General features: G+C 33.6%; 4 protein-coding genes across 9 annotated transcripts in view; 2 read left to right on the plus strand and 2 right to left on the minus strand.

Moving 5' to 3' along the window:
- The window catches only part of LOC123013567 (insulin-like growth factor 2 mRNA-binding protein 1), a 44,737-nt gene extending 32,360 nt beyond the window's left edge, over nt 1-12,377 (plus strand). For 3 of the 6 annotated variants that reach the window (XM_044412173.1, XM_044412176.1, XM_044412178.1), the window contains 7 exons: nt 4,908-5,078; nt 5,135-5,309; nt 5,375-5,577; nt 5,723-6,030; nt 6,533-6,819; nt 6,872-7,117; nt 8,821-12,377. In XM_044412173.1, coding sequence (XP_044268108.1) covers nt 4,908-5,078; nt 5,135-5,309; nt 5,375-5,577; nt 5,723-6,030; nt 6,533-6,819; nt 6,872-7,117; nt 8,821-9,000 — 1,570 coding nt within the window. In that variant the 3' untranslated portion in view covers nt 9,001-12,377. Of the gene's footprint in view, nt 1-4,475; nt 4,825-4,907; nt 5,079-5,134; nt 5,310-5,374; nt 5,578-5,722; nt 6,031-6,532; nt 6,820-6,871; nt 7,118-8,820 lie in introns of those variants that run through there. The other 3 variants (XM_044412177.1, XM_044412174.1, XM_044412175.1) reach the window with 3 other exon arrangements.
- A 161-nt stretch (nt 12,378-12,538) lies between these two features.
- Nucleotides 12,539-20,476, plus strand: LOC123013569 (sodium-coupled monocarboxylate transporter 1-like). Its single transcript, XM_044412179.1, has 8 exons — nt 12,539-12,752; nt 18,459-18,618; nt 18,668-18,785; nt 18,835-18,902; nt 18,949-19,103; nt 19,158-19,298; nt 19,344-19,562; nt 19,770-20,476. Exons 1-8 carry the CDS (start codon nt 12,559-12,561, stop codon nt 20,440-20,442), a joined length of 1,728 nt encoding a protein of 575 aa, XP_044268114.1. The 5' UTR covers nt 12,539-12,558; the 3' UTR covers nt 20,443-20,476.
- Nucleotides 12,749-17,570, minus strand: LOC123013570 (U2 snRNP-associated SURP motif-containing protein-like). The gene is made up of 2 exons (XM_044412180.1): nt 17,020-17,570; nt 12,749-13,952 (listed from the first exon to the last, which is right to left on the minus strand). Exons 1-2 carry the CDS (start codon nt 17,512-17,514, stop codon nt 12,789-12,791), a joined length of 1,659 nt encoding a protein of 552 aa, XP_044268115.1. The 5' UTR covers nt 17,515-17,570; the 3' UTR covers nt 12,749-12,788.
- Nucleotides 20,471-24,901, minus strand: part of LOC123013571 (DEAD-box helicase Dbp80) — an 8,619-nt gene continuing 4,188 nt past the window's right edge. The window contains exons 4-8 of the mRNA XM_044412181.1: nt 24,539-24,653; nt 24,317-24,494; nt 24,023-24,260; nt 20,840-21,002; nt 20,471-20,795 (exon numbers count right to left, since the gene is read on the minus strand). Coding sequence (XP_044268116.1) covers nt 20,542-20,795; nt 20,840-21,002; nt 24,023-24,260; nt 24,317-24,494; nt 24,539-24,653 — 948 coding nt within the window. The 3' untranslated portion in view covers nt 20,471-20,541. The remainder of the gene's footprint in view (nt 20,796-20,839; nt 21,003-24,022; nt 24,261-24,316; nt 24,495-24,538; nt 24,654-24,901) is intronic.

A 24,901-nucleotide genomic window follows, 5' to 3' on the forward strand; every position in this document is an offset into this window, starting at 1 on the left:
AACAGTTGTACGAATGCCATGTTCATTATTTTTATAATAAAATTATCTTTGTAATAAGATTATTGTATAATTTACCCAACAAAATTGAATTTTTCAATCAAAAAAATATTTATTTGAATGAAACTTTACAATTGTTAGCTTCAAATAAGGATGCGTTCAAATTAAATAAATCAGTTTCATAAATTGAATGCGTATATTTTTATTTCAAGAAAACAATTTCTTCTTCCAAACGTTCCATATTTCAGAAGAAATTATTATTTTTTACTTCAAGAATTAGTAGATTTTACTTCAATAATAAACGTTATTTACTCTTAATGTTGTATTTACTTGATTTAAAACTCAATGGAAGTATTTATATTAAATCAATTATGTTTCTACTCAAGAAATGCAGGTTGAGCAAATAATTTTCTATTTTGGAGAATATATTTACTTGCGTATATCGAAGATTAAGAATTATTTAATTCGAGAGTATTTTACTCACTGTTAAACAATATTTCTCTGTTGTACCTAGTGCATTTATATTTTTGTGCAATTTATTCTGGTCTTTATTAGTTCGGACAATAAACCTAAACGTGTCTATTTTCGAGGCGAGTTCCCAAGCGGCATTGCTAAAATAGAAAACGCATAACTGCGTCTCGACGCTGTCTAAAACCGAGCGTCGCTTTTTTTGGCGCCACTTCTTCGCCATCTTCCTTTCTTTGATAATCACAGAAAGAAAGCACACGATGATAAACAGATGTTTGAATACCGGTAGTCAAGTCAACGACCGAACGGAAAACTTTTCTTCCTCGATATGGCGATGATTGAATTTTGATGCTGTCGAAGGTATTTCCGGCCATCTGTGAAGAAAACGTCGTTTTCTGCTATCTCGCAGTGTTGCCGAGTCTGGTGATTTTCTTGTAAGATTTGGTGAAAACTTTGTAAAAAATCTAATGTCTGGTGAGTTTTTGGAAATGAAATACATCAAGAAATCAGTACGCTAATTTTTCAATTATCGATGTAGTAAGTCAAAAATACCTAAATGATACGATTTTTGCATCTTTTTCGAGCTTTTTCCACGTTTGAAACTTGATTATTTCGCTAAATTTTTGTCACAAAAAAATCAAAAACCACCCAATTGGATGGTTTAAATTGTTATTAGGAGTAAAAGTGCTCGCAAAATGACAATTTATTTTTGCCTTTTTTGAATGCTTTAGTATGAATATTTTTCAGCTAGAAACACAATTCAAAAACAAGAGAAAAATTTAACAAAATGGGCTAAAAACAATGTTATTTTCGCCTTTTTCGAAGTAAAAACAAAAAAAACACGCAAAATTTCCTCTAATCAGACTGAAAGATTACAAAATAAAATAGATATTGATATTATTTTTTAACTTGTTTTGCTCGACTTTAAATCAAGTCAAAAATACCTAAATGATACGAATTTTGCATCTTTTTCAAGCGTTTTCCACGCTTGAAACTTGATTATTTCGCAAAATTTTTGTCACAAAAAAAATCAAAAACCACCCAATTGGTTGGTGTTAAATTGTTATTAGAAGAAGTGCTCGTAAAATGACAATTTACTTTTGCCTTTTTTGAATGCAATGAATATTTTTCAGCTAGAAACACAATTCAAAAACAAGAGAAAAATTTAACAAAATGGGCTAAAAACAATGTTATTTTCGTCTTTTTCGAAGTAAAAACAAAAAAAAAACACGCAAAATTTCCTCTAATCAGGCTGAAAGATTACAAAATAAAATAGATATTGATATTATTTTTTAACTTGTTTTGCTCGACTTTAAATCAAGTCAAAAATACCTAAATGATACGAATTTTGCATCTTTTTCAAGCGTTTTCCACGCTTGAAACTTGATTATTTCGTAAAATTTTTGTCACAAAAAAATCAAAAACCACCCAATTGGTTGGTGTTAAATTGTTATTAGAAGAAGTGCTCGTAAAATGACAATTTACTTTTGCCTTTTTTGAATGCTTTAGTATGAATGTTTTTCAGCTAGAAACACAATTCAAAAACAAGAGAAAAATTTAACAAAATGGACTAAAAACAATGTTATTTTCGCTTTTTTCGAAGTAAAAACAAAAAAAAACGTAAAATTTCCTCTAATCACAAAATAGATATTGATATTATTTTTTAACTTGTTTTGCTCGACTTTGCCTAATTGAGCAAACACGCCTAAGACTCAAAAAAAATTGATATGGATGTCATTTTCATTGTTTCACTCGATGTAACTGGTTTTTGAGCAAAATTGAGACAAAAATAAACCGAAAATCTCAGGTTTTTCTCGAGATTTCACTTAAGCAAACCAAAAAATCTAATTAAGAGGAAAATTATATCAGTTTTGATTCCTTGAGCGTTTTAGCACGTTCTCCAGCTAGAAACACAATTATTTCGCAAAATTTGTTTTAAAAACAAGTTGCAAAATCACTGAACGAGGTCAAAAATGATGTCAGTTTTACCCTTTTCACGAGGAAGCTGAAAATTCCGTTTTTTCACAAGATTTTTCCATACAAAGTCAAAAATCACTAAATTGTAATTTGGCAAACTTTTACGTTAAAAAAAACCTAAACTTTCGACACCAATGGAAAGATTTAAATCGTAATCTTGGGAAATCTGGTGTAAATAGGCTACTTTGGTAACTTTTTCAATTTGGATTTAATGAATTTTATTTTTGTGAGCTTGCAACACTGCTAACAACTCGTCTATCGCCTCGATTTTACAGCATTTGTCTCCTATCAACCTTAGTCGTTAATAACTTGCGTATAACTGTTTTAAGAGAATGGTGTTTTCAGATTGAAATGAAAAATGAGCCGAGAAACTACAAAATTTGGTTCAAAATATCAGGTTTTTCTCAAAATTTCGAAAAAATTTCCAAAAAATCAAGATATTAAGCCTAAGATGTGTTATTTTTGCATTTCTTAAGAGTTTCAACAGGTTATTCAGTTAGAAACGCAATTATTTCGCAAAATCTTGTCAAAAACAATCCGAAAATGATGTCATTTACGTCATTTTATCGTAATTTTGTAATTTGTCAACTTTTCAAGTCGGATCTGGTGAGTTTTATTTTTTGAGCTGGCAACATTGGTTACAAGTTTCGAGTGGCAATTAGAGTAAACGACGATAATGTGCCAAACGTTTGTCGGCTCGCCGAAAAAGAAATCTAGAACAATGTATGAAATGTTATTGTGATACTACATAAAGACTCTTTGAGCAAAACTAAAGTGTTTCAAGTGGGTAACGAATACAACTCCTTCTGATGACAACAAAAACTTTGCAACTCGTGTTATGCACTCCATTTTTTTGTGACCACAACTAAATTAATGTCACATTTTATCCGCACCTCAAAAACGCCTCTTTTTCATTAAATTGAATTTGTAAAAAAAGAAACCCTTAAGTGGAATGTTAATTTTCTTCAAAGAATTAGTGAAATAAAAAAAATAACTTTTTCAATAAAAAATACATATTCATATTTGTTTAAAAGAAAAGTTAGTTAAGAATTTGTCGATAAAACTACTTCAGCTATCAGAAAAATATACGATTAAAAAAAGATGCGTAATTGTAATTATAACATGTTAATAAAAACATCTCCATTTAAAAAAAATAATAAATAAAAGAAAGCATTATAGAAGAAAGGTAAATGTTATGTTTTTAAAAATGTAGTAAAGTAAAACGTGATAAATGCGGACATTGATGTGATTATCATAGGATTAAAGTGTTGTGTATCAAACAGCAACATTTTTGGATCAATTCCACTTATCAGGAAATGATAAGAGAAGAATATGGAAGTGTTGTTGCATCGTAGTAGTTTCTAATAACATTAAAACGTTGTACTGGGAATTTGTTTTCACCAATATTCGATATAAAAATGTGGTAGGGTAAGTCCGGGAGAGGTCGTAGAAAACATTGTGAAAAAACTTTTGGAAAAAAAAAGATTTTATTTCAAACCACGAATGTTTTTTTCTCATTTAAGATAACCTTTAAAAGTAACAAAATAAAATGCATTTTTTTAAAAACATAAAAAGAATATTCTGATTTGCCCCCTGTCCCATCTCTCCAGGATTTACCCTTTTAAAATTTTGTGTTTGCCACTAAAACCGGCAATTTTTGTAATCCTATTCCATTCAAACTTGTTCAAAGAGAAAAAAAATCAAGGCTTATCACAATTTGCGATTCATTAAAAACCAATTTGCAATGAAAATTTTGTAGTGTAGTAAGCATAGTAATTTCATCCAACTGTCGTCGTTATTCATAACTCAACTATCCTGAATATTAATAACTGTGCCAAAACAATCATCGCGAGTTATTTTTAGTTTTTTCAGCTTTTTTAAACATGACTGAATTTACGTATTAAAACAAACACGAAAGTAAAAAAAAGGCAAAAACTGCTTTCCTAAAATAGAGCACTGTATCCTAATCATCTTTAATTTGATAGTGCTTTCTATAAATAAACAGCACCGGATAAAATTATTACAGTTACACCGCGTGTAAAATTATGCTAGTTTTGTTTTCCCAAATACCTACCTGTTATCGCACTTTCTGATTTTTCCAAACGGATCGCCTTATCGAATTTTTGACGCCAAAGTTGCGATAAAAGCCACGATATTCGATCTGCATCGTTCTGTATGCCCTCAATAATGCTCACTGATATCGCTGTTTGCTTTAAACGTCGCTCCCTTATTTGTCATGTTTTTATTCTATTTCACTCATGGGACTTTTGTAGAGATAGCGCTTGTGCATTTGCTCTGTTTGCTAGTTTTGTGTGTATGGTGTGAGTGAGAGCGTTTTTCCCTATTTTAACCACGAATTATGCGTTTAACAGCGATGACAATGTAGGTTTCTTGGTTAAAAAAATAATACAAAAACTAAATCATTGGTGAAATATTCGTTATTGTCCTGACTTTGAAATTTTCAGTTCAACATCAAAAATAATTATATCCAATTTGGGTCCAAACGTCCGGTTCGAAGACATCGAACATCTACTTTTACAACACGGAGCTGTCGTTGCATGTGATAAACTTACCTCAAAAGATCCCACCACACAAACGGTGCAAGTTACTTTCGAAAGCACGGAACAAGCTCAACAGTAAATCAAAAAAAAAGTAATTTTTTAAACTCAATGCTCATCAATTGTGTTTCCAGGGCCGTAAATCAACTTAATGGTATAGAAATAGATAGTAGACCCATCAAAGTGGAATTGGCTGTGGAAAAACGGGGCCGTAGAGGACCTCGCGGACTGGGCGCCCCCTTCGGGGGCTTGCCTGGTCAGAGTAGACAAACGGATTTTCCATTACGAATACTTGTACAAAGCGATATGGTAAGGCTAGTGAAACACGAATTTTTTGGTTACGTTATTATGATAGACGTCCTTTTCAAACCTAGGTTGGGGCTATTATAGGGAGACAAGGATCGACGATACGACAAATCACTCAACAGACGAGAGCAAGAGTCGACGTACATAGAAAAGACAATGTAGGATCGTTAGAAAAAGCCATCACTATTTACGGAAATCCGGAAAATTGCACAAACGCCTGCAAACGAATTCTAGAAGTTATGCAGCAAGAGGCCAACAACACGAATAAAGGGTACGCAAAAAATCAACCCCCCCATACTCGGCGCCTATGACAAGCATCCACAAGAATCAATTGTGTTACTATGGAAACGCGTTGTATCCAATGACATTTTTAATAATTCATGGGCGTACCTAATTTTTTTCTTTTTTTTTTTTAGAGAAATATGTTTGAAAATTTTGGCGCACAACAACCTCATCGGACGTATCATTGGCAAGGGCGGAAACACGATCAAAAGGATAATGCAAGAGACCGACACAAAGATCACCGTTTCGAGCATAAACGACATAAATTCGTTCAATTTGGAACGAATCATCACCGTCAAAGGAGCCATCGACAATATGAGCCGAGCGGAGGCCCAAATCAGCGCTAAATTACGACAAAGCTACGAAAATGATCTCCAAGCGATGGCGCCCCAAACGATGATGTTCCCGGGACTCCACCCGATGGCGATGATGGCCACCGCAGGTGACTATTCAAGCGAGCGACTCAGAGCTACACGAATAACATATATATGATCATAAAATGACAAAATTGCCCCCCTCTCTGCCTGATCGAACCTTCCTCTAAATATTCTGTGGTTTCTAATTCCAAAAAAAGAATTTTTACACAAACAAATCACTGTAAAGCAGGCTTTAACGTCAAATTTGACTTTTCAAAAGTGACAGGAACATCACGTGTGAAAAAAAAGTGAAATAAACTTACTGTTCCATGTGAAACGGCCCTTAGATAATGATCTTGTTATTTACTCATGTTGTTCCTGTCATTTTGACGTTTTAAAATGTCAATTTGACGTTGTTCCTGTCATTTTGACGTTTTGAAATGTCAAATTTGACGTTAAAGCCTGTTTCACAGTTGAGTGTCAGTTGCAGAATATTTGCCGGCGTGGATTTGGTCATTTTGTTGGTAGTTTTGTCAGTCCAGTGTAAATACCCGGTATATATGTGTTATTTGGCGGTTTTTGGTACAGGAATTGGTTATGGTTCAAGAGGTCTGTACACAGGTCAAGCCCCCTATCCCGGAATGTATCCCGCAGGTGCGGCCCAAGGCGGAGGCGACAGTCAAGAAACGACCTATTTGTACATCCCGAACAACGCAGTTGGGGCCATCATTGGAACAAAGGGCTCACACATTCGAAACATTATTCGATTCTCGGGGGCTTCCGTCAAAATCGCGCCCATTGATGAGACAAAACCTCAAGAAACGCAGAACGAAAGAAGAGTAACGATTGTTGGCTCACCGGAAGCGCAGTGGAAGGTAAAATTCGTTTTTTCGTCCGGTTTACAATGACAAATTGATGTTTTTTCAGGCACAGTATTTGATTTTTGAGAAAATGAGAGAGGAGGGTTTCGTCGCTGGATCAGATGATGTGAGATTAACGGTGGAAATAATGGTTCCTAGCTCGCAAGTGGGCCGAATTATCGGTAAAGGAGGTCAGAACGTTCGCGAATTGCAACGCGTAACCGGAAGCGTAATTAAACTGCCAGAACAGGGTTCTTCTCCTCAAGAGGATGAAACAACGGTGCATATCATCGGGCCATTTTTCAGTGTTCAAGTAAGTCATATATTTTTTTTTAATTTCTTTTGAATTTAAAATTCAAAAAAATTTAAAAAATTTAAGACTCAAATTACGGATACACGATGTAAAACAAAACGTCCCCGTTCTCGATAGTTCCGTTAGCGAGGCCAGATAGCGCAGTTGTTCCTTTCCCGTTCAAGTTTTAATTAAAAAAATGGCTGTATTTACATAACGGTGAGCAAAACGCAAATAAAAAAAATAAAGGCAGATAGAACATTAAATTCTCCATAATAAGAGATAAAGGTAATACAAAAATTTTATTGAAAACTATATTTAAAAAAATTTCAAACATTTAGCAATTTGCGCCCCGTCTCATAGTTTTGAAAATGCTACGAATACGGTTAAAGATACAAGAAAAATATAAAAAAGAAAGTTGTAGAGAATAAAATTTCCAAGAAGAAGGTCCACGAGATGATACCTCTATCTTCAATGGTTTAAATCCTAAAGACGTTCAAAGACGCTCAAGCGACGAATACGACTCATTTTTACCGGTGAGACAGAAAATTAATTTAAACCTAAACGGTTGAAGATAGAGATATTGTCTCGCGGACTTTTTTGTAGGAAATTTAATTCTCTACAATTTCGTTTTCTACACTTTTTTTGTATCTTCAACCGTATTCGCAGCGTTTTCAAAAATATCGAAAACAGTATTAATAATAAATTATAAACATTTATCAGTTTGCGTTACGCCCAATATTTTTAAGAACGCTGCAAATATGGTTAAAGAAACAAAATTGTAGAGAATAAAATTTTCTACAAAAAAGTCCGCGACACCATATTTCTATCTTCAACGGTTTAGGTTTAAATTGCTTTAAAGTGTCCCCCCGGCACTCAATCACCAGTAAAAATGAAACGAATCCGTCGCTTGAGCTTCTTTGAACGTCTTTGGGGCCTAAACCATTAAAGATAGAGGTATGGTGTTGCGGACTTTTTACTAGAAAATTTTATTTTCTACAACTTTCTTTCTTACATTTTTCTTGTATCTTTAACCGTATTCGCAGCATTTTGAAAAACATGAAACGGAGCACAGATTTTGAATTTTAAATATTTTTTTTCTCATATTTCTCGTGAAAAATTTAGTGGTTCGTTTTTTACAGCTTATTAAGAATATAAAGCTCAACATTTTTGCATTTTCTTCCAAGCAATTAGTAAACTGGTTGAATTTAAATTGATTAAAAACGATTTGAAACTGAGACGGTAAAACGCTGTAAACGCCCTCATTTTTACTCCGCGGGTCTACTTTTTTTGAGTCCAAAAAATCAAGCAATTTTGTATCTCGTTTCGTCTCCTAGTATGTAGTTCTCCGTAACTCAAATTAAGAACGTGCTTTTGAATAATTAACTTTGTTCAACTGAGTTGGATAACTTTTGGATAATTTTTTTTTCTTCATTTCTTCTTAAAGAATTCTTTGTTGTTTTTTCTTATTGCTTTTGAACGACTGACAATGATTTCTTTCTTTACTTTTAGTTATTAAGTAACTTCCGAATTTATTTTTATTTAAATTTTATATTTATATTTTATAATTATTTTTATTTTTATGTTATAATTGTTTTTTTTTCTATCAATTTTTTTTGAGGTTAAGTTGAATAGCTTCAAGCTAGACTTCGCCTCTGTATCTTTGTATTACTTTAATTTATTAATAAAGACCTTTATTATTATTATTAATTGTTTGTTTTTAGTCAGCGCAACGCCGCATACGCGCTATGGTATTGCAATCAGTAGTGCCTCTTCAGGGAAGACCGCGTCAACCGCGCCAACCAAAAGACCCCAGCCAATCAGAAGCCGCAGCTGCGTTGGACCCGCCACCACCGCAGCAGCAGCAACAACAACAACAACAACAACAACCACCACAACAGTAACGCCAGCTAGCAACATTCACTGCCCTGTGCATGGGTTTATTCATACCCTATTGTACAATTAACATCTCGAGGCCTTCCACTAATGCAATATCATCCTTCCAGTCTTAGTCAAGCGTGAGTGTCATCGTTGTTGTCGCCGAACACAACTAAAATATTGCGTGTTTTAATTAAATTAACAAGAAGAAATGTGTGAACCGTGAAATACCTCAGCAAGTGCTTTATTACCGCCGCCATTTTCGTCCATTTTGTTCAGTTTGATGATTTTTTCCGCTTTACTGGAGTTTGTTTCTAGTGGAATGTTTGGAGAAGGAATTACATGGTATGGTAAACTACAGTGTGCCCAACGTTACAATCTACCTCAACTAATCAAAATAAAGAGTTACAAGTTATAGCCATAGTAAATTTCCGTTACGAGAACAGCAACCAACAGCAGTGTTTTCTTTTCTTGTACACACACACAAATACACACACACACAACCTACCTGATGATGAAAGGACTACCAAAGACAAGGCGTTGTTGTTATATCGTTCATATACTTACTTCACTGGATTTTGACCGCTCGCCGCACCTAAACTATCGACGAATTCAGCTGAAAAATTCAAAAATTTCTTTGTCAAGAGCAGTCACCGTTATCCGTCTGAAGAGTCCCAACACTAGCACTACATCAAAACAAGGCGAAAAGTTCCTCTGCAGAGTACCGGTGGCAGAGGATGCGAGATAGTCGCACAACAGAAGGACACAAGTCACAATTCTTGCATCCTCTGCGCTGTTAACGTGGCTGTTGTTAATTATTAAGTGTGAATGAAGAGCTTTAATAAGAAAATTTTGATAATATGCGAAATTGTTGTGCGTGTCTTTTATTATTATATTGTGTTTTGAAATTTGAAGAAGAGACGTGGCGCTCGCTCGCGTGCAACGATCTTTTAATTATTTAAAAATGGAAACTGTTAAGTGTGCGTGTGAAAAAAGACATTTTTAACTCTATTGTAATATTATTGTTAGGAGATTGTTAAAATAATGTTTGATTAAGATGCGACACGGTCTCCCATTATTATTATTATTTGTTTAGAGGAGTATCGAGGCCGGGTTGCATCTTTTTTTCTTCGTGATTGTTGCTGAATTATTATAATAATACCAGATAGGACAGCTGTTGCGGCCTTGCTGCCTTGCGTCAAGGTCGGCCGCGCCCCTGATAGTACAAACTCGGGAGGTATAGATTGGGCCTAAGAGCCCCCGGTTTAGTCCGGACTTGTAAAAAATATTTTTGATAAAAATTGTTTGTTGGGGAGGATATTTTTTGTTAGATTTTTTAAAAAATAATTATAGCGGGGTCGCTATTTTAAAAAATTGTGAAAAAATGGATATATTATTATATGAATATATATTTATTAATTATGTATAAATGAAAGAGAAAATTTGAATTATTTGTACAGATTTATAAGTGTGCCAAAGTGCGAAGATGTTACCAGAATGAAGTTCTGTATTTATTTATTAAAGTTAGACTGTTCAAGGGTTCATATATTTTAGAAAAACTGGCAGTCATCGGTTCAGCACTTTCTGATACCCCCATTAACAACAACAATCGGGCTCACACAAACTTTTCGGACACAATCATGCAATCGTACAAAACGAATACAAGTACAAAGTCTAGTTCAAAATTCAATTACCATCCACACTAGTCTAAAAACTAGCGAATAACAAATTTCGTTTTTTTATTTTAAAAAATTATTCGCCAGTTTTCAGTCTACAGTCGTCGATCAATCGATCCATTTATTTCACACAACATCAAAAATCTAACGCATTTCATACCTAGATTATAATTTCTGTTGCAAAATTAATATTACAAACATATTCGGACTATAACAATTCTCCCCCACCCCCCAAAAGAAAAAGAAAACGACACTTGAAACGAAAAATTCCATCCATCACAAAAATCCGCCAAAAAAAAAATTACAGACGTGTGCGACGAAATAATGGAAATTTTTCGAAAATGTGCGCGCGCATACCGGTCTTAAGCTTCACCACAACTAGACTAACCGATTCCATGTAATGCCTACACGTTTAAAAATCGGTAAATCAATTGATTATATTTAAAAGCAAAGGAAAAAACACTATGTTATGGTATAAATAGTGCCTAACCAAAGTCTCGCGTCGCTAAACGATTTTGAGCGACATTCAGATTGCTTGTAGCAGAATTGTGGGCATTGTCAGTGTGTGTTTAATCAAAAATAAATGTTGAATTTTAGTTTTTTGCAGTCTGTTGTTGCACTCAAAGTTTAAAAACGTGTCAAAGTCGGCGTTCAAGTCGTTTAGAGACGCAGATGTATCTATTAAAAAAGAAAAAGTATATAAAAATAGTTATAGTTTGAATTGTAATGCATTTTCATAATTATTTCATTAAGTTAATAGTTAAAAAGTGATTTCAAGCAAACCGTTTTTTCGAGTAAAAAAGTTGCATCTACAATAGCATGAAGATAGGGTTTACGTGAAATCAAACCATCCTATATAGTATATAGTTAAAAGCTACTACATGTATAATTCTTCACCTGATGAATTTTATAGTTTGTCGTTTGATTATTTTATTACAACCACTTATAGTTAATAGTATACATGTTGAAAGAAGATAAAAACAATGCTGGACGGAGACTGACTGTGCAAACCAGCCGCTTTAGATTAGGTACCTTAGACACGGATAATCGTACTAAAGGTTACGACATGGAAAGCGCAGCAGTACTTTAATCACCACCAAAAACACTATTATTACCGTTTAGTATTGTACATTATCCGATCTAAGAAGTAAACTACCTCATATATTTCTATAAAATTTAATTTGTTGTTCAAGTTTTAATTTCTTCTGGGTTTTCGATATATTATATAAGTTTGAAAATTTTCTGGTGAATGCTATTTGTACAACAGAATCTTATATAGTTCATAGTTGACAAAAAAAAAGTACTTGTGTAAGTGTGCCATTCTTTTGTGAATGTTATTATTGTAAAACTTTGTTTTCATCAATCAACATCTACAACGCAGTCAACAACAAATGTTTTCTCTCAGGAATTATAGCTCAGGACTTTTGATGTTTTCTCCACATTATGATTCGATTTTTTCGGGCTTGCCTTACCATAGTTTCCATCTTAGAAATATATTATATTTATGATCGGTCAATCAGATATTAAAAAAAATTATTTGTTGTTTAATGTAGATGATGATTATTAGTCATGTGAAGACTTCATTTTTTCATATGGCAGAGATGTAAATATCTTCATAGCTCTATGTATCTTATCGGTTCTATCCAGAATGAAGTTTCATGAATTGGCATACTTGATTCAATCGTTTGTTTGTCCATTTATTTCAGTAAATAAATAGTGTTCCCTTAGTTGTCTTGTTTTATTTCACAATTATGTAAGAAATTGAATTACGACATTTTGCTCTAATAGGAGGATGAGACGTCTGTTATATACGGAGTATAATTTTCCAATTGTAACTAAATTATAGTAGTAGGATAATGGGTCACTTTAACTTAGTGATGTTCTTCGATTTACAAGTGCAAAACCAAAATGAGTTCGGAAGAAATTTTCACATATTTCGACATCTTCGATTACATTGTATTTGGTGTAATGTTGATTGTATCATCTCTAATTGGTGTTTATTTTGCTTTCTTTGCCAAAATTAAACAAGACACCACTTCCGAGTATCTCATGGGAGGTAAAACGATGGGAATATTTCCAATATCAATGTCACTCATCGCCAGGTAAAAACTTATAATTAAACACGAAACAAATTTTCCTTAATTAAACATATCGACAAATTGTTTTGGTTTCTTCTCAACAATCAAACAATCGGTAGTGGCGGTATGATACGACCTTTTCAACAAATTCGCACCATCTAACGGTTCATCATTCAACGAATTATCATCATCTTCACCGTTTTCATTCCCAGTCAAAAGCACATTTTCCAATTTCGTTACAAACTTCACGTCGTAAAAATGATGCAACAACCATGCTCTCAACACAGCAAAAATTTTAATTTTAAAACAGACTTTATCCTGTGCGTGATGTAATTCCTTGTAAGTGCTATGGAGGTGGTTAAAAATTTCCAAACAAACTTCCTGAGTGAATTTCTCGCACCGGATTTGTCTCACTTTACAATTATACAAAATATCAGAAAGTAAGTAAAGTCGGGCGAGTTTTTTAACCGGATTTGTGGCAACATTTTTAAATGAGTCGACCAAAACTTGCAAAATATCACCCAAGGCGTTGCAATGGTTGAAACAAAAAACCATCGCTTCGGAAATTGAGCTTTTGGTTGTAGTTAAATGTTTGATCAAGGAAACCAAACGCGCGGTTTGGGTTTCAGACAAATTTTCGGTCTTGGGACTTTTAATCAGTTCCTGAGGCATCCCTTCACGGTAATTGGGGGCTGTTGGGGGCACCCAAATTGACCCATTTTTGTACATCCTGAACGGTTTCATCGACCACGAATTTTTCGGTTCACCATTCAACAACGAATACAATTTCCATCGGTAGTACGTATGAGCTGGATCTTGAAAATCGGACAAGAATTTAAACTCGGAATTCCCCGACTCCATATCCATGATCACGGCTTCAAATTCCGGCCCTTCCCTAATCACAAACTCGATCATTCTGTGGATAATCATTAAAAGGTTGCGATCGAAAGGAATGGTGACTTTGACCACGGCTTGTGACAAGTCCTCCGAACAGGGTTGTGCGTTAAAAGGGAGTCCCGAGGGAGGTGGAGGTGCATACAATTTGTACAATTCGGGTGGGATGTGAATAGGATATGGGGGGATTTTCACCGATTTGCCCCAATTGATTCTCATTTCGTGGTTTTTTAATCCGTTCATTGCGCGTTCAGCGTCCGAACGGCTCATGAAAGCCACGAAACCGCAATTTGCACCTCGAGAACTCGTTTCGTTGCGCGGCCACATTATCTACATGAAAAAAGAGATAAGAAAAATATTATCTACAAGATACCCACTTAAGACTGTTATTTGTAAGGCTCGGATTATATGCAAAATGCATATTTGTTATTAAGAGGTATATCAACAAAATTGTATGTTTTCTATGCATATCTAATGTTTTTTTATTAAAATAAGCCAAATAAAAAAAGCATATTTTGCATATTTTGGCAACTTGGTGCATATTTTAGGAAATATTGCATATTTGTGCATACTTTCTTCAAATCACTGATTTCCGATTACAAAATATTTTAAAAAGAAAACAACCGGTAATTCGTAAGCCAAACTCAAAAAATTAGTATCCTGCTGAGTGTTTCCTTTTTAAATTGTATTGAACCAAGCGATTTTTTTTTCAATCATTTGTTTCCAAAAAATAATAATTAATATAAATTAATATAAAAAATGATCTTATTTTAAGAACAAAATTTTGTTTTGTTTTTGAGTTATTCGATTTTTGCTGTCTAAATTGCGATATAGGTATGTAAAAAAATTATTTAATACAAAGTAAATAGTTGTAATTCCTTACATCATAACCTTCATGAAAAAAATGTTTTTTTTTTATGGGTCCCCATTTAAAAAAAATAATATTTTTGTAAAACTAAAAAACAAAATAACAAAAATTTCGAAAAATTTTACATTTTTCATTTCATTCATCACATTTTTATAGAACTTTATAATTCATCAATTAGTTTTTTCAAAAAATAAATACCTTTGACTTTTTATTGTTCAAAATATTGTATATCGATGCATATTTGGTATATATTGGAGCAATTTCTTAATATTTTGTGAAAATAAGTGCATATATATGCGCATATTTTACGATTTTTTCGTGCATATAATCCGAGCCTTTGATATTTGCCAATTAAAATGTAGACAACTTGAAGGTGAAGATTCAATTAGTATTAATAAAATTACCTCAAGATAAAAAAAAGTTTTAAGACATATTTTCTCAATTTAAAATTAAGCTAAATTGTATTGTTAGGCATTAAAATTTTTGCTTATAACATTTTGTGTTGGTGATTAACAATTTGATATAAACTTTAAGGAATTTAGCATTTTTAAAAGGCATGTTATTCATTTTAATTTGACTCATTTAGCCACAAAATCCAAAAAATCTTCGTTTTCTGAGCGATTTAACACATTTTTAAGTCAGAATTTCACCGTATTTTGCCGAAATAAGACAATAAAGTCAATTTTTGAACGATTTCGTGCGTGTTTTTTTTTTTAAGGGAATAAGAAAAAAGAGAGGGAACAAGAGAAAACAAGTTATTTTCAAAATCTGTCAGCAGTCCAAGTTCAAAATTATAAGAAATGTATTGAGAAAATCTTTTCAAGTTTGAATTATGCAAAAAGACCAAAAAATCGTCGTTTTTGATCTGAATTATGTAATTTGAGCCATTTTTGAACGATTTTTCGGGTTTTTTATTTCAGAAACTAACGTATATAAAATATTTCAGTCATTTCTAAGCGGATTAATTTTGGACGAGAAATTTTATCAATTTTTTACCAAAATTAATATAAAAAACGTTGTTTTAGGTCTGAATTATGCAAAATCAACACGTTTTTGAGTCAGTCAAAAAAATCGTTGTTTTTGACCTGTTGTTTGTTTTAAAAATTCGCATAGATAAACGTATTTTAGCCATTCTTAGAAGTATTAGCAAGTTTTTGAAACGGAAACTTATTTATATTAACGTATTTTGTCGATACAAGTCGAAAAATCGTTGTTTTAGAAATGAATTAGGGTATTTTTGCATATTTTTTTTATGTTAGAAGACATTTTTCTGTGACAGAATATTTATTATTATTATTATTTATTTTATTATTTTGACAAATGAGTTTATCCAAGTTAAATAACAAAAATGTTTGTGAAAAACATAATTTTAATAAACAGCAACTCAAGAAACAGCTTTAAGGCAAAAACCAAAGTCATTTTTAACAAGAACTATCATTATTTAATTAATAAATTACTTGTCAAAGTGACATATAGTTGTCAAACAATTAAAACCGCCAATGTGACAACTGATAGGACTGATAGGAAAAGCAGAGAAAAAGTCCAAAATCAAAAAAAAACCTTTTTTTTTCACTGAATCAGAATAATGAAGTTTTAATTACAGATTTGCTGGTATCAAGTAAAGCAAAAACTTTTTCCCTTTGCAGTTTTGGAGTAAAATCAAAGATAACAATTTTTTCCTCTTGTAAACTCAATTCAGGGACATACTGTATACTAATTTGAAATTTTTTGTCCGTGCCGTTTAAGGATAAATTTTGAAAAACCTCTATTTTTGGCCATTTATTATTTTTTGTAAAAAAACTATACGGAAAAAAATTTTTGATTTATTTTTGGCGTATTGTAGATTACCTACTCATGTTAGGTACTGAATTTTTTTCATGCAATTTAAATAATGCGTTTTTTATAAAAAAATAAAAACTATTGAATTTTGCAATCCGTTACAAATGCATACTCAAATCGAGATAAAAACTCTGTGTGACTGTATGTGTGAGGTACTTTTTTAATTCAGGAACAACATCCAATTGTAAAAAAACAATTTGTTTACTGTATTTCTTAAAAATTCAATTTTTCTTTTTCTTTTTTCATTTGAAAACTTGTTTGAACTCTACCTACTAAATATTCTACTTACATTCCAATTTAAATAAGAATAATAGAAATATTAGACCCGAAAGTCTTAGGTGGGACACCCTATATAGACGCGGTCAATTCACGGTGGCCATTCCCTGGTGTAAATTTCTAAAAATTGAGTTGTGTAAATGCGACTTTAAACATTCAATTGTTTTTTAGGGATATATCTATTAAATCAACAATAACAATACCGAAAATGTAGGGTTAGAATAAAATCTACTGCGCCTGTCACAACTATTGACTTATGCTGCCAACATAAACACAACTAGCACACTAGAGGTAGAGGGTTAGGTGCTGCCAACTTTAGCATAAATTAAATGACCACTATGAATAGTTATCAGTTATGGGAGAAAATCATTACATGAAAAAATAATAATCAAAAATAACCCCCAAAACCTTTACCTTAACACTGGCCAGGGGCCCATAGGTCCCAAACATCTGAATGAGGTGATTCTCAGTAATCTGCGGATTCAAATTCGACACGAAAAGATTCGTGGAATTCGTGTAATCACTTTCATGGGTGAGGAGGGGTGAGGGTTCCAATTTGGGGACAACCAAATGAATTTCTTTGACTTGGCGTTCGTGCTGCAACATTTTGAGTTCGTCTCCAAGAGCTTTGAGATTTGATTTCTTCTTAGTTCGTTTACTGCTTGACAAAAAGGGGGCTTGTGGATTTGGTGTTTGCTTTTTCAGTTGAATGAAGGGTTTGGGGTTGTACAATTGGCCCTTTTCCGCATTTTCTTTGCCTTCAGCGTACAGCGTGTCCGATTTGACAAACGTTTTTCTTGGGATGTCGGAGTTTTCTTGGAAAGTATCAATGTATTGCTTGTAGATCGCACCAATGGCTTGTTGCTCCTCTTCAAGGGATTTTTTGTTCACTTGACCGCGTTTATGCATTTTCTTTATTAAAATGGAAAATTAGTTTGGGAAATGACGCTGTTTGGGAACGTCACGTGACGTGGTGACAGGTCAGAGGCGGCTTGATGGGTGCTTCACCGGGATCTCACTTTGAGGTTATAACGAGGTGCAAGTTTAAATAAGGCTAAATGGTATTATTTGCACATTGTAAAGAGTTTTGGTGTATAAAATTAGCGCTTGTTTGCCCTTTAAACACTTACCTTAAAATTCTCACAGCTGAGTATTTGTCATTAAGTTGTGTTGGTAGCACTGCCAAAATTTAAAAGTTTTAGCATGTTTTTCAAGTAAAAACGTAAAAATTCGTTAAAAACAAGCCAATTGTCAAGAGTTTCGATGTTTAAAATGTGTAAAATTAGCGCTAGTTTGCCCTTTAAACACTTACCTTAAAATTCTCACAGCTGAGTATTTGTCATTAAGTTGTGTTGGTAGCACTGCCAAAATTTAAAATGTTTTAGCATGTAAAAATGTAAAAATTCATTAAAAACAAGCCAATTGTCAAAAGTTTTGATGTTTAAATTGTGTAAAATTAGCGCTAGTTTGCTCTTTAAACACTTACCTTAAAATTCTCACAGCTGAGTATTTGTCATTAAATTGTGTTGGTAGCACTGCCAAAATTTAAATGTTTTAGCATGGTTTTCAAGTAAAAACGTAAAAATTCGTTAAAAACAAGCCAATTGTCAAGAGTTTTGATGTTTAAAATTAGCGCTAGTTTGCCCTTTAAACATTTACCTTAAAATTCTCACAGCTGAGTATTTGTCATTAAATTGTGTTGGTAGCACTGCCAAAATTTAAATGTTTTAGCATGTTTTTCAAGTAAAAACGTAAAAATTCGTTAAAAACAAGCCAAAAACAATGTTATTTTTACATTTTATGAGCGTTTAACTCGTTTTTGCTATTTATTTAAATTATTTTTCAAATTTTAGTTACATTTCTGGTATAAGTATTCTGGGAATCCCGGCCGAGATCTACACTTACGGGACGCAATTTTGGATGGTTTTAGCGTCCAAAGCTCTAGTCTCCTTAACAATGGCTTTTGCTTACTTGCCAGTCTTTTACAAATTACAAATAACGTCAAGTTACGAGGTATTTCACCCAAATCTCGAAAAAAATTCTTGTAATGTGATTATTTCAGTATTTAAATCTCCGTTTTAACTCAACTGTACGTTCACTCGGCTCTATTCTCTTCTTAACAAAAATGATGCTCTACATCCCTATAGTCATCTACGTCCCAGCGTTAGCTTTCAGCCAAGGTAATTCATTCACCACAAAATTTCTTAATTTCGAAAACTTTTATTACAGTCACTGGAATTAATCTGCATTTGGTGTCCCCGGTTGTGTGCATCGTTTGTATTTTTTACACGACTTTGGTGAGGAGTCATTTCAGGTGTGAATTGTGCTCAAAGGGGCTTTCAGGGGGGCTTAAAAGCGGTCGTTTGGACTGACACCATCCAAACGATCATGATGTTCGCAGCGTTGATCGGTGTTTTGGTTCTTGGGGTCGCCAGTGTGGGAGGATTTGACGAAGTGTGGCGGCGAAATGAAGAAGGAGACAGAATCGACTTCTTCAAGTAAAAATGAAAAAAAATAGTCAATACAATTTAATCGATTTAATTCTATTTTAGTTTCGATTGGGATCCTACAATAAGACACACTTTTTGGACTGTTGCAATTGGAAATTACTTCTCGTGGTTGGCTTCGTGCTCCATAAACCAAGCAATGGTTCAAAGATGTCTCGCTATGCCCACACTGAAATCTGCTAGAATGTGAGTAACATACAGAGTGTTCAAAAAAAAATGATTTGGTTTTAGAACTGTGGCCATTCTTGTGGTTGGTATAATGGCACTAGTGTCAATGTGTTGTTTCATGGGTTTGATCATTTATGCTTATTATTACAAATGTGATCCTATAACTAGAGGATTAGTTCACAAATCCGACCAATTACTGCCTTTTTTTGTAATGCATATTGCGTCATCGATGCCCGGATTGCCCGGACTGTTCGTCAGTGGGGTTTTCAGTGCGGCTCTAAGGTATTTCCATTTTGAAAATAATACAAAAAATGGGAAAACAAATTTTTGACTTTTCACTGTGAAGCAGGCTTTAACGTCAAATTTGACATTTCAAAATGTCAAGTTTGACATTTCAAAACGTCAAAGAATGACAAGTGAGGTTATTATCTAAAGGCCGTTTCACATGAAATTTTGCTGTCTCATTTTGCCCCATTTAACAAAAATCAGTTCCATGTCCACTGGTTTAAACTCGATGACGGGCGTGATATTCGAAGACTTAATAAAGCCCCGGATGAAGAAACCGCTCTCTGAAGCCCGAGCCAGTCTCCTGATGAAAATCATCGTTGTGATAATTGGGAGTATTTGCGTGGGTCTTGTTTTCGTCGTTGAGAAAATGGGGGCTTTGATTCAAGCCACGGGTAGTTTAAGTGCCATCACTGCCGGCCCCCTTTTGGGGATTTTCTCCCTGGGGATGTTCTTCCCTAACGCCAATCCCAAGGGGGCACTGACCGGGGGTTTGGTCAGTGGGTGCCTAATCGGGTGGATTTCCGTCGGCACGCAAATGAACATGGCTCAGGGGGTTATCAGATTTCCGCAGAAATATGTCTCGATTGAGGGGTGTAACGCCGATTGGGTCGCGGAGTATTTGAGTTTGACGCTGTCAAAAGACACTAAAGAAATTCCAGTAGAGTCGCCTTTTGTGCTCTATAGGCTCTCCTACATGTACTACACCCTCGTGGGGGCTGTTACGACCATTGTGGTGGGGTTTGTAGTAAGTGTCTTGACGGGGGGTAACACACACATCAATCGAGATTTGTTATCACCGGTGATTTACCCGTTCTTGAAACAACAAAAAGTGGAAAAACAACAAAACGATGTGATTAAGGAAAATTCGCTATAAATGTAATTTAATTAACTGCAAAAATAAATAGTAGCCATAATGTATATTTTCTTAATCTAAAAATTATTAAAATAACGGTAAGTAATCTTAAATTAATATTCAAGCTCCAATCTTTTCAATTTCATCGGAATCATCGGCATTTAAATAATGAATTTTTCGGTTGAAATGTCTCTCGATATAGCGACAAATATTCATAGCTTCTTGTGAATCAACCAAATTTATCGCAATACCTTGCTTTCCAAAGCGTCCAGTTCGGCCAATCCGGTGCAAGTAAGTTTCACAATCGGCTTTTCCTTCCCTATCCACTGGTAAGTCGAAATTCACGACAATTGTCACTTGTTCGACATCAATACCTGGACAAAAAATTAAAGTTTGATTCAAAAAAACACTAAATTACCTCTGGACAAGACATTGGTGGTTATTAGAACCTTTTCTTTACCATCCCTGAAACGATCTAGGACGTTAATTCGTTGCTCTACTGTTAAATCTCCAGTTAAAATAGCCACGGCGTGACCATCTTTTGACATTTTTTCCGCAAGCCAACTCGCAGTGCGTTTTGTCTAAAATATCACAATTTTTATAGCCCAGTCAAATTAGACAAATCGGTGGAAAAAAAATCCTAGAGAGTTGGAATTTTTTTTAAACGCTTTCTTTACACTTAACATACAGGGTGTTCGGTCCAAGTCGCCCCGGCTGATAACACCTAAACTTACTTCTTTTTTTCAAAAAGTAAATATTTAAGTAATAATATTCATCTTGGCTTTCTTAATAAATTTATCAAATTTTTTTAGCGCATCCGGTGTTGCCGGAAATGCTACCAAATTTAGTTTTTCAAATGGAACACCTATTTTTTTTCCTCGAAACAATAATAATTGACATGAAAAATACTGTAAACCACTATTTATTACATTTTGCGTAACACAATGCAATCAAAAAACATCTTAAATCTTAGAATTTTATTAGGAAATTGGTCGCGTAGCCTGATTTTTAATTTTAAAACAAAGGTGTGAATAAAAAATGCTTGGATACAGTTTAATTGTTGGTTTGACAAATCTAATTTGTCAGTTATGATGAGCGAGTTCTCTTATGGAAACTCTTGGATTTTCTTCGACTGGTAACAGAACATGCAGATTTCTATTTTCTTGTTCTCCACAAAGAATCACAGGTTTTTTATTTTTAAGAAGCGAACCAGTTCGTCTCAGTTGTTTTCCAATTCGACTAAATTTCCAACGATTTGGGTATTTTTCTCTAAACTGTCTTTCAGCTTCCGCTCTATTTTTATTGCACTTAAAAACACTTCAAGCTGATCTACCAATTGGTCGTAATTAATATCATCCATTATTAAAGATCTCAATTAGATTTATTGACAAATTAGGCTTTGTCAAACTAACAATTAAACGGTATCCAAGCATATTGCTTTTTGCATGAATACCTTTACAAGTAAAATCCGCCTACGTTGCAAAATTTGCAATAAAATTCAAAAATTTAAATTGTTTTCTGAGTGCATTATGTAAAGTAAAATGTAATAAATAGTGGTTTACCGTATTTTTCATGCCAATTATTATTGTTTCGAGCAAAAAAAACATAGGTGTTCCATTTGAAAAACTAAATTTGGTAGCATTTCCGGCTACACCGGATATGCTAAAAAAATTTGATGCATTTTCTAAAAAAGCCAGGAATGAATAGTATTATTTGAAAACTTAGTTTTTGAAAAAAAAAGTAAGTTTAGGTGTTATCAGCCGGGGCGACTTGCACCGAACAGACTGTATATCAAAAGTCCCTGAAGGTGGGGGCGAGCTCGAGGAGGGGGAGGGTTAAAGGTGTCTTTTTTTTGGTTTTTTGCTTATATCTCGGAAATTATCACTCCTATAGGTTTTTATATTCTTATCAAAATTAAAGCTTACAAAATTTCCTGCAAAAATGGTCCTTTGCATTTTTGTTGTAGGACTAACCGTAAGCGAGTTATAGGTCAGAAAAAACATTTAAAAAAATTGGCTTTATATGCATTTAAAACATAATTAGTCTTGTAATTTAAAAAAAAGTGACAATAAATTTATTTACTGGGTCCAATATTTTATTAAAGGAAGGGGGAGTCACGAGGGTCTATAAATACAAACTCAACGTTTATGTAATTTATGCAGAATTTTCTGTAGATGTTTATTTCTACATCAAAATTTCCTACAAAAATGGTCCTATTCATTTTTGTCGTAGGACTAACCGTAGGCTTCAAAAGTTTGGAGTCTACATAAAATTGCATTAAAAATCCTTTGAAACACATTTCATTAGTATATGGTAAGTATTTATATGTGTAGAGCGTTCCCCAACTAAGCGGTCTGGCTGAAAGGTGACTCGGGTGTAAACATTTAAACGGAGATATAAATAAAAATCTTGGATGAAAGAGAGAATCAATCTGTAAGGGGGTTAAATGGAGTGTAAATGTTTAAACAAAGATATAAACATAAAATTCTTTAGAGGTGTAAAGGGGCACTAAAATCAGATTTTTCGAAAATTAGTTTCTAAGGGAATAAAACGGTGTACACATTTAAAGGGATATAAAAACATTAAATTTAGAAAATATGATCCTTAGAGAGTGTAGAAGTGCACTTTTTAAATTTTAATGAAATAAAGTAGAATTTAAACGCTTAAAAACAAAATTAGAAACATGAAATTTCGAATTTTGAGAGTGCAGAAGTGCACTGAGACGACACTTTATGAAAATCAACATTTAATATTTATCCATAAACATAGCCCATGCGAAGAACGAGACTAATATAACTGAATCCTATACATAATATAGGTAATTATCTAGCTTTATAGAGTACCTAAGCCTATGGAATGATTTTATGAACGGGCTTTTTCCCATTTTATATCAGAAAAACACGCGGACAAAATCGCAGGCAAATGTTAGTTCAGCATATAAGGATGACTCGGAAGACTTAATAGACCCTCGTGCCACCCTCTAATAAACTGTTGGATCCAATACATTCAATTTACTGTAAGCTTTATTCAAATCATCGATATTAAATCATCTATTTATTAATATTGTACTGAACAAGACTGTAATTCGGTTTTCAATGTTTAAGTTGAAGATGATATGAGGACGACTCGGAAGACTTTATAGACTCTCTAATGAAGTGTTACACCCAATAAATTCAATTTGCTTTCAGTTTTTTCAAATCACAAGATTAATTCTGTTTTAAATGCGAATAAAGCACATTTTTTTAAATGATGTTTTTTGTCAACCCTATAACTCGCTTACAGTTAGTCCTACAACAAAAATGCAAAGGACCATTTTTGTAGGAAATTTTGTAAGCTTTAATTTTGATAAGCAGGAAAAAACCGTTAGGAGTAATAGTTTCCGAGATATAAACAAAAAAAACAAAAAAAGACACCTTTAGCCCCCTCCCCCTCCTCCAGCTCGCCCTATTATGAGACTTTTGATATATGTCTACCCAAGAATAAAGAAAGCGTTAAAAAAAATTGCAACTCTCTAGGATTTTTTTCCACCGATCGCCCTATTTTTGTCTAATTTGACTGGGCTATTAAATGTTTTTTTAAAAAAATTTAAAAATCTACACACGTGGCAGAAAATAATCGCTTGTCCCACTCCCACAGTCCCATAAATGTTCGTCACTGCGGTATATTTCTCCTGTGGTCCTGAACATTTCACATAATATTGCTGGATGTTATCCAGACTCTCCTCTTCCCGTCTGAGCCTAATTGTGATCGGATCAGGAACAATAATTTCGGCAAAATCCATAATTTGTTGATCGTATGTCGCAGAGAAAAACATCATTTGACAATTCGGGCTCAAATTCCTACAAAATTTTTAATTAACCAAAAAAAAAAAACACCAAAGTTTTATTCAACCCACTTGTGTATCCTAATACATTGATCTTGGTGTCCTTGGGTCGCAATCATAACATCAGCCTCGTCCAAGACAAACACTGTTAGTTTTTTCAGATCAAAAACACGGAATTTCAACGCCCAATCTAGCACCTTTCCAGGGGTACCAATAATTATGTGTTCTGTTAACTGCGCCCCTCGGGAAACTAAAATTAGGGTGAGAATAGTGTCTTTCTGAGTGATTTCAAACCTTCTTCGCCTCTCACGGCGTATTTCATTTCAATTTCGGGACAGAATTTGGCCATTCGTGCCGCCACTTCGCCGGTCTGGATGGCTAATTCGTACGTTGGTGACAAACACAAAACCTGGAAAAAACCGAAATAATTTCAGAGAATAATAATAGAAATAATAGACATTTTATATTTTTTGCTTCTATTTTGTTAGCCTTTTTTTTATTTTTTTCTAGTTCTTTAACTTGAAAAAAATGTAAAATTTTAACCTTTGTTTGCGATTCCAGAATTTTATTAAAAGTTTGTTTATTTGAAGATTTTAACTTTAAAACTTTTTATTTTTGCTTATTTTATCATTAAGTTCAAAATTTCAAAATAAATCG

Source organism: Tribolium madens, unplaced genomic scaffold (genome assembly GCF_015345945.1).
Source record: "Tribolium madens isolate multiple individuals breed KSU strain unplaced genomic scaffold, Tmad_KSU_1.1 Scaffold_96;HRSCAF=242;Tcas5.2_LG5, whole genome shotgun sequence".
NCBI lineage: Eukaryota > Metazoa > Arthropoda > Insecta > Coleoptera > Tenebrionidae > Tribolium > Tribolium madens.

Excerpts from the sequence above, each read along its gene's own strand:
- LOC123013569 (XM_044412179.1), top strand. The coding sequence starts at position 12,559 with ATGAGTTCGGAAGAAATTTTCACATATTTCGACATCTTCGATTACATT. Across the intron at positions 12,753-18,458 it reads TCAATGTCACTCATCGCCAG|TTACATTTCTGGTATAAGTA; the intron begins GTAAAAACTTAT and ends TTCAAATTTTAG. Across the intron at positions 19,104-19,157 it reads GACAGAATCGACTTCTTCAA|TTTCGATTGGGATCCTACAA; the intron begins GTAAAAATGAAA and ends ATTCTATTTTAG.
- LOC123013570 (XM_044412180.1), bottom strand. The coding sequence starts at position 17,514 with ATGCATAAACGCGGTCAAGTGAACAAAAAATCCCTTGAAGAGGAGCAA. Across the intron at positions 13,953-17,019 it reads GGCCCCTGGCCAGTGTTAAG|ATAATGTGGCCGCGCAACGA; the intron begins GTAAAGGTTTTG and ends TTTTTCATGTAG.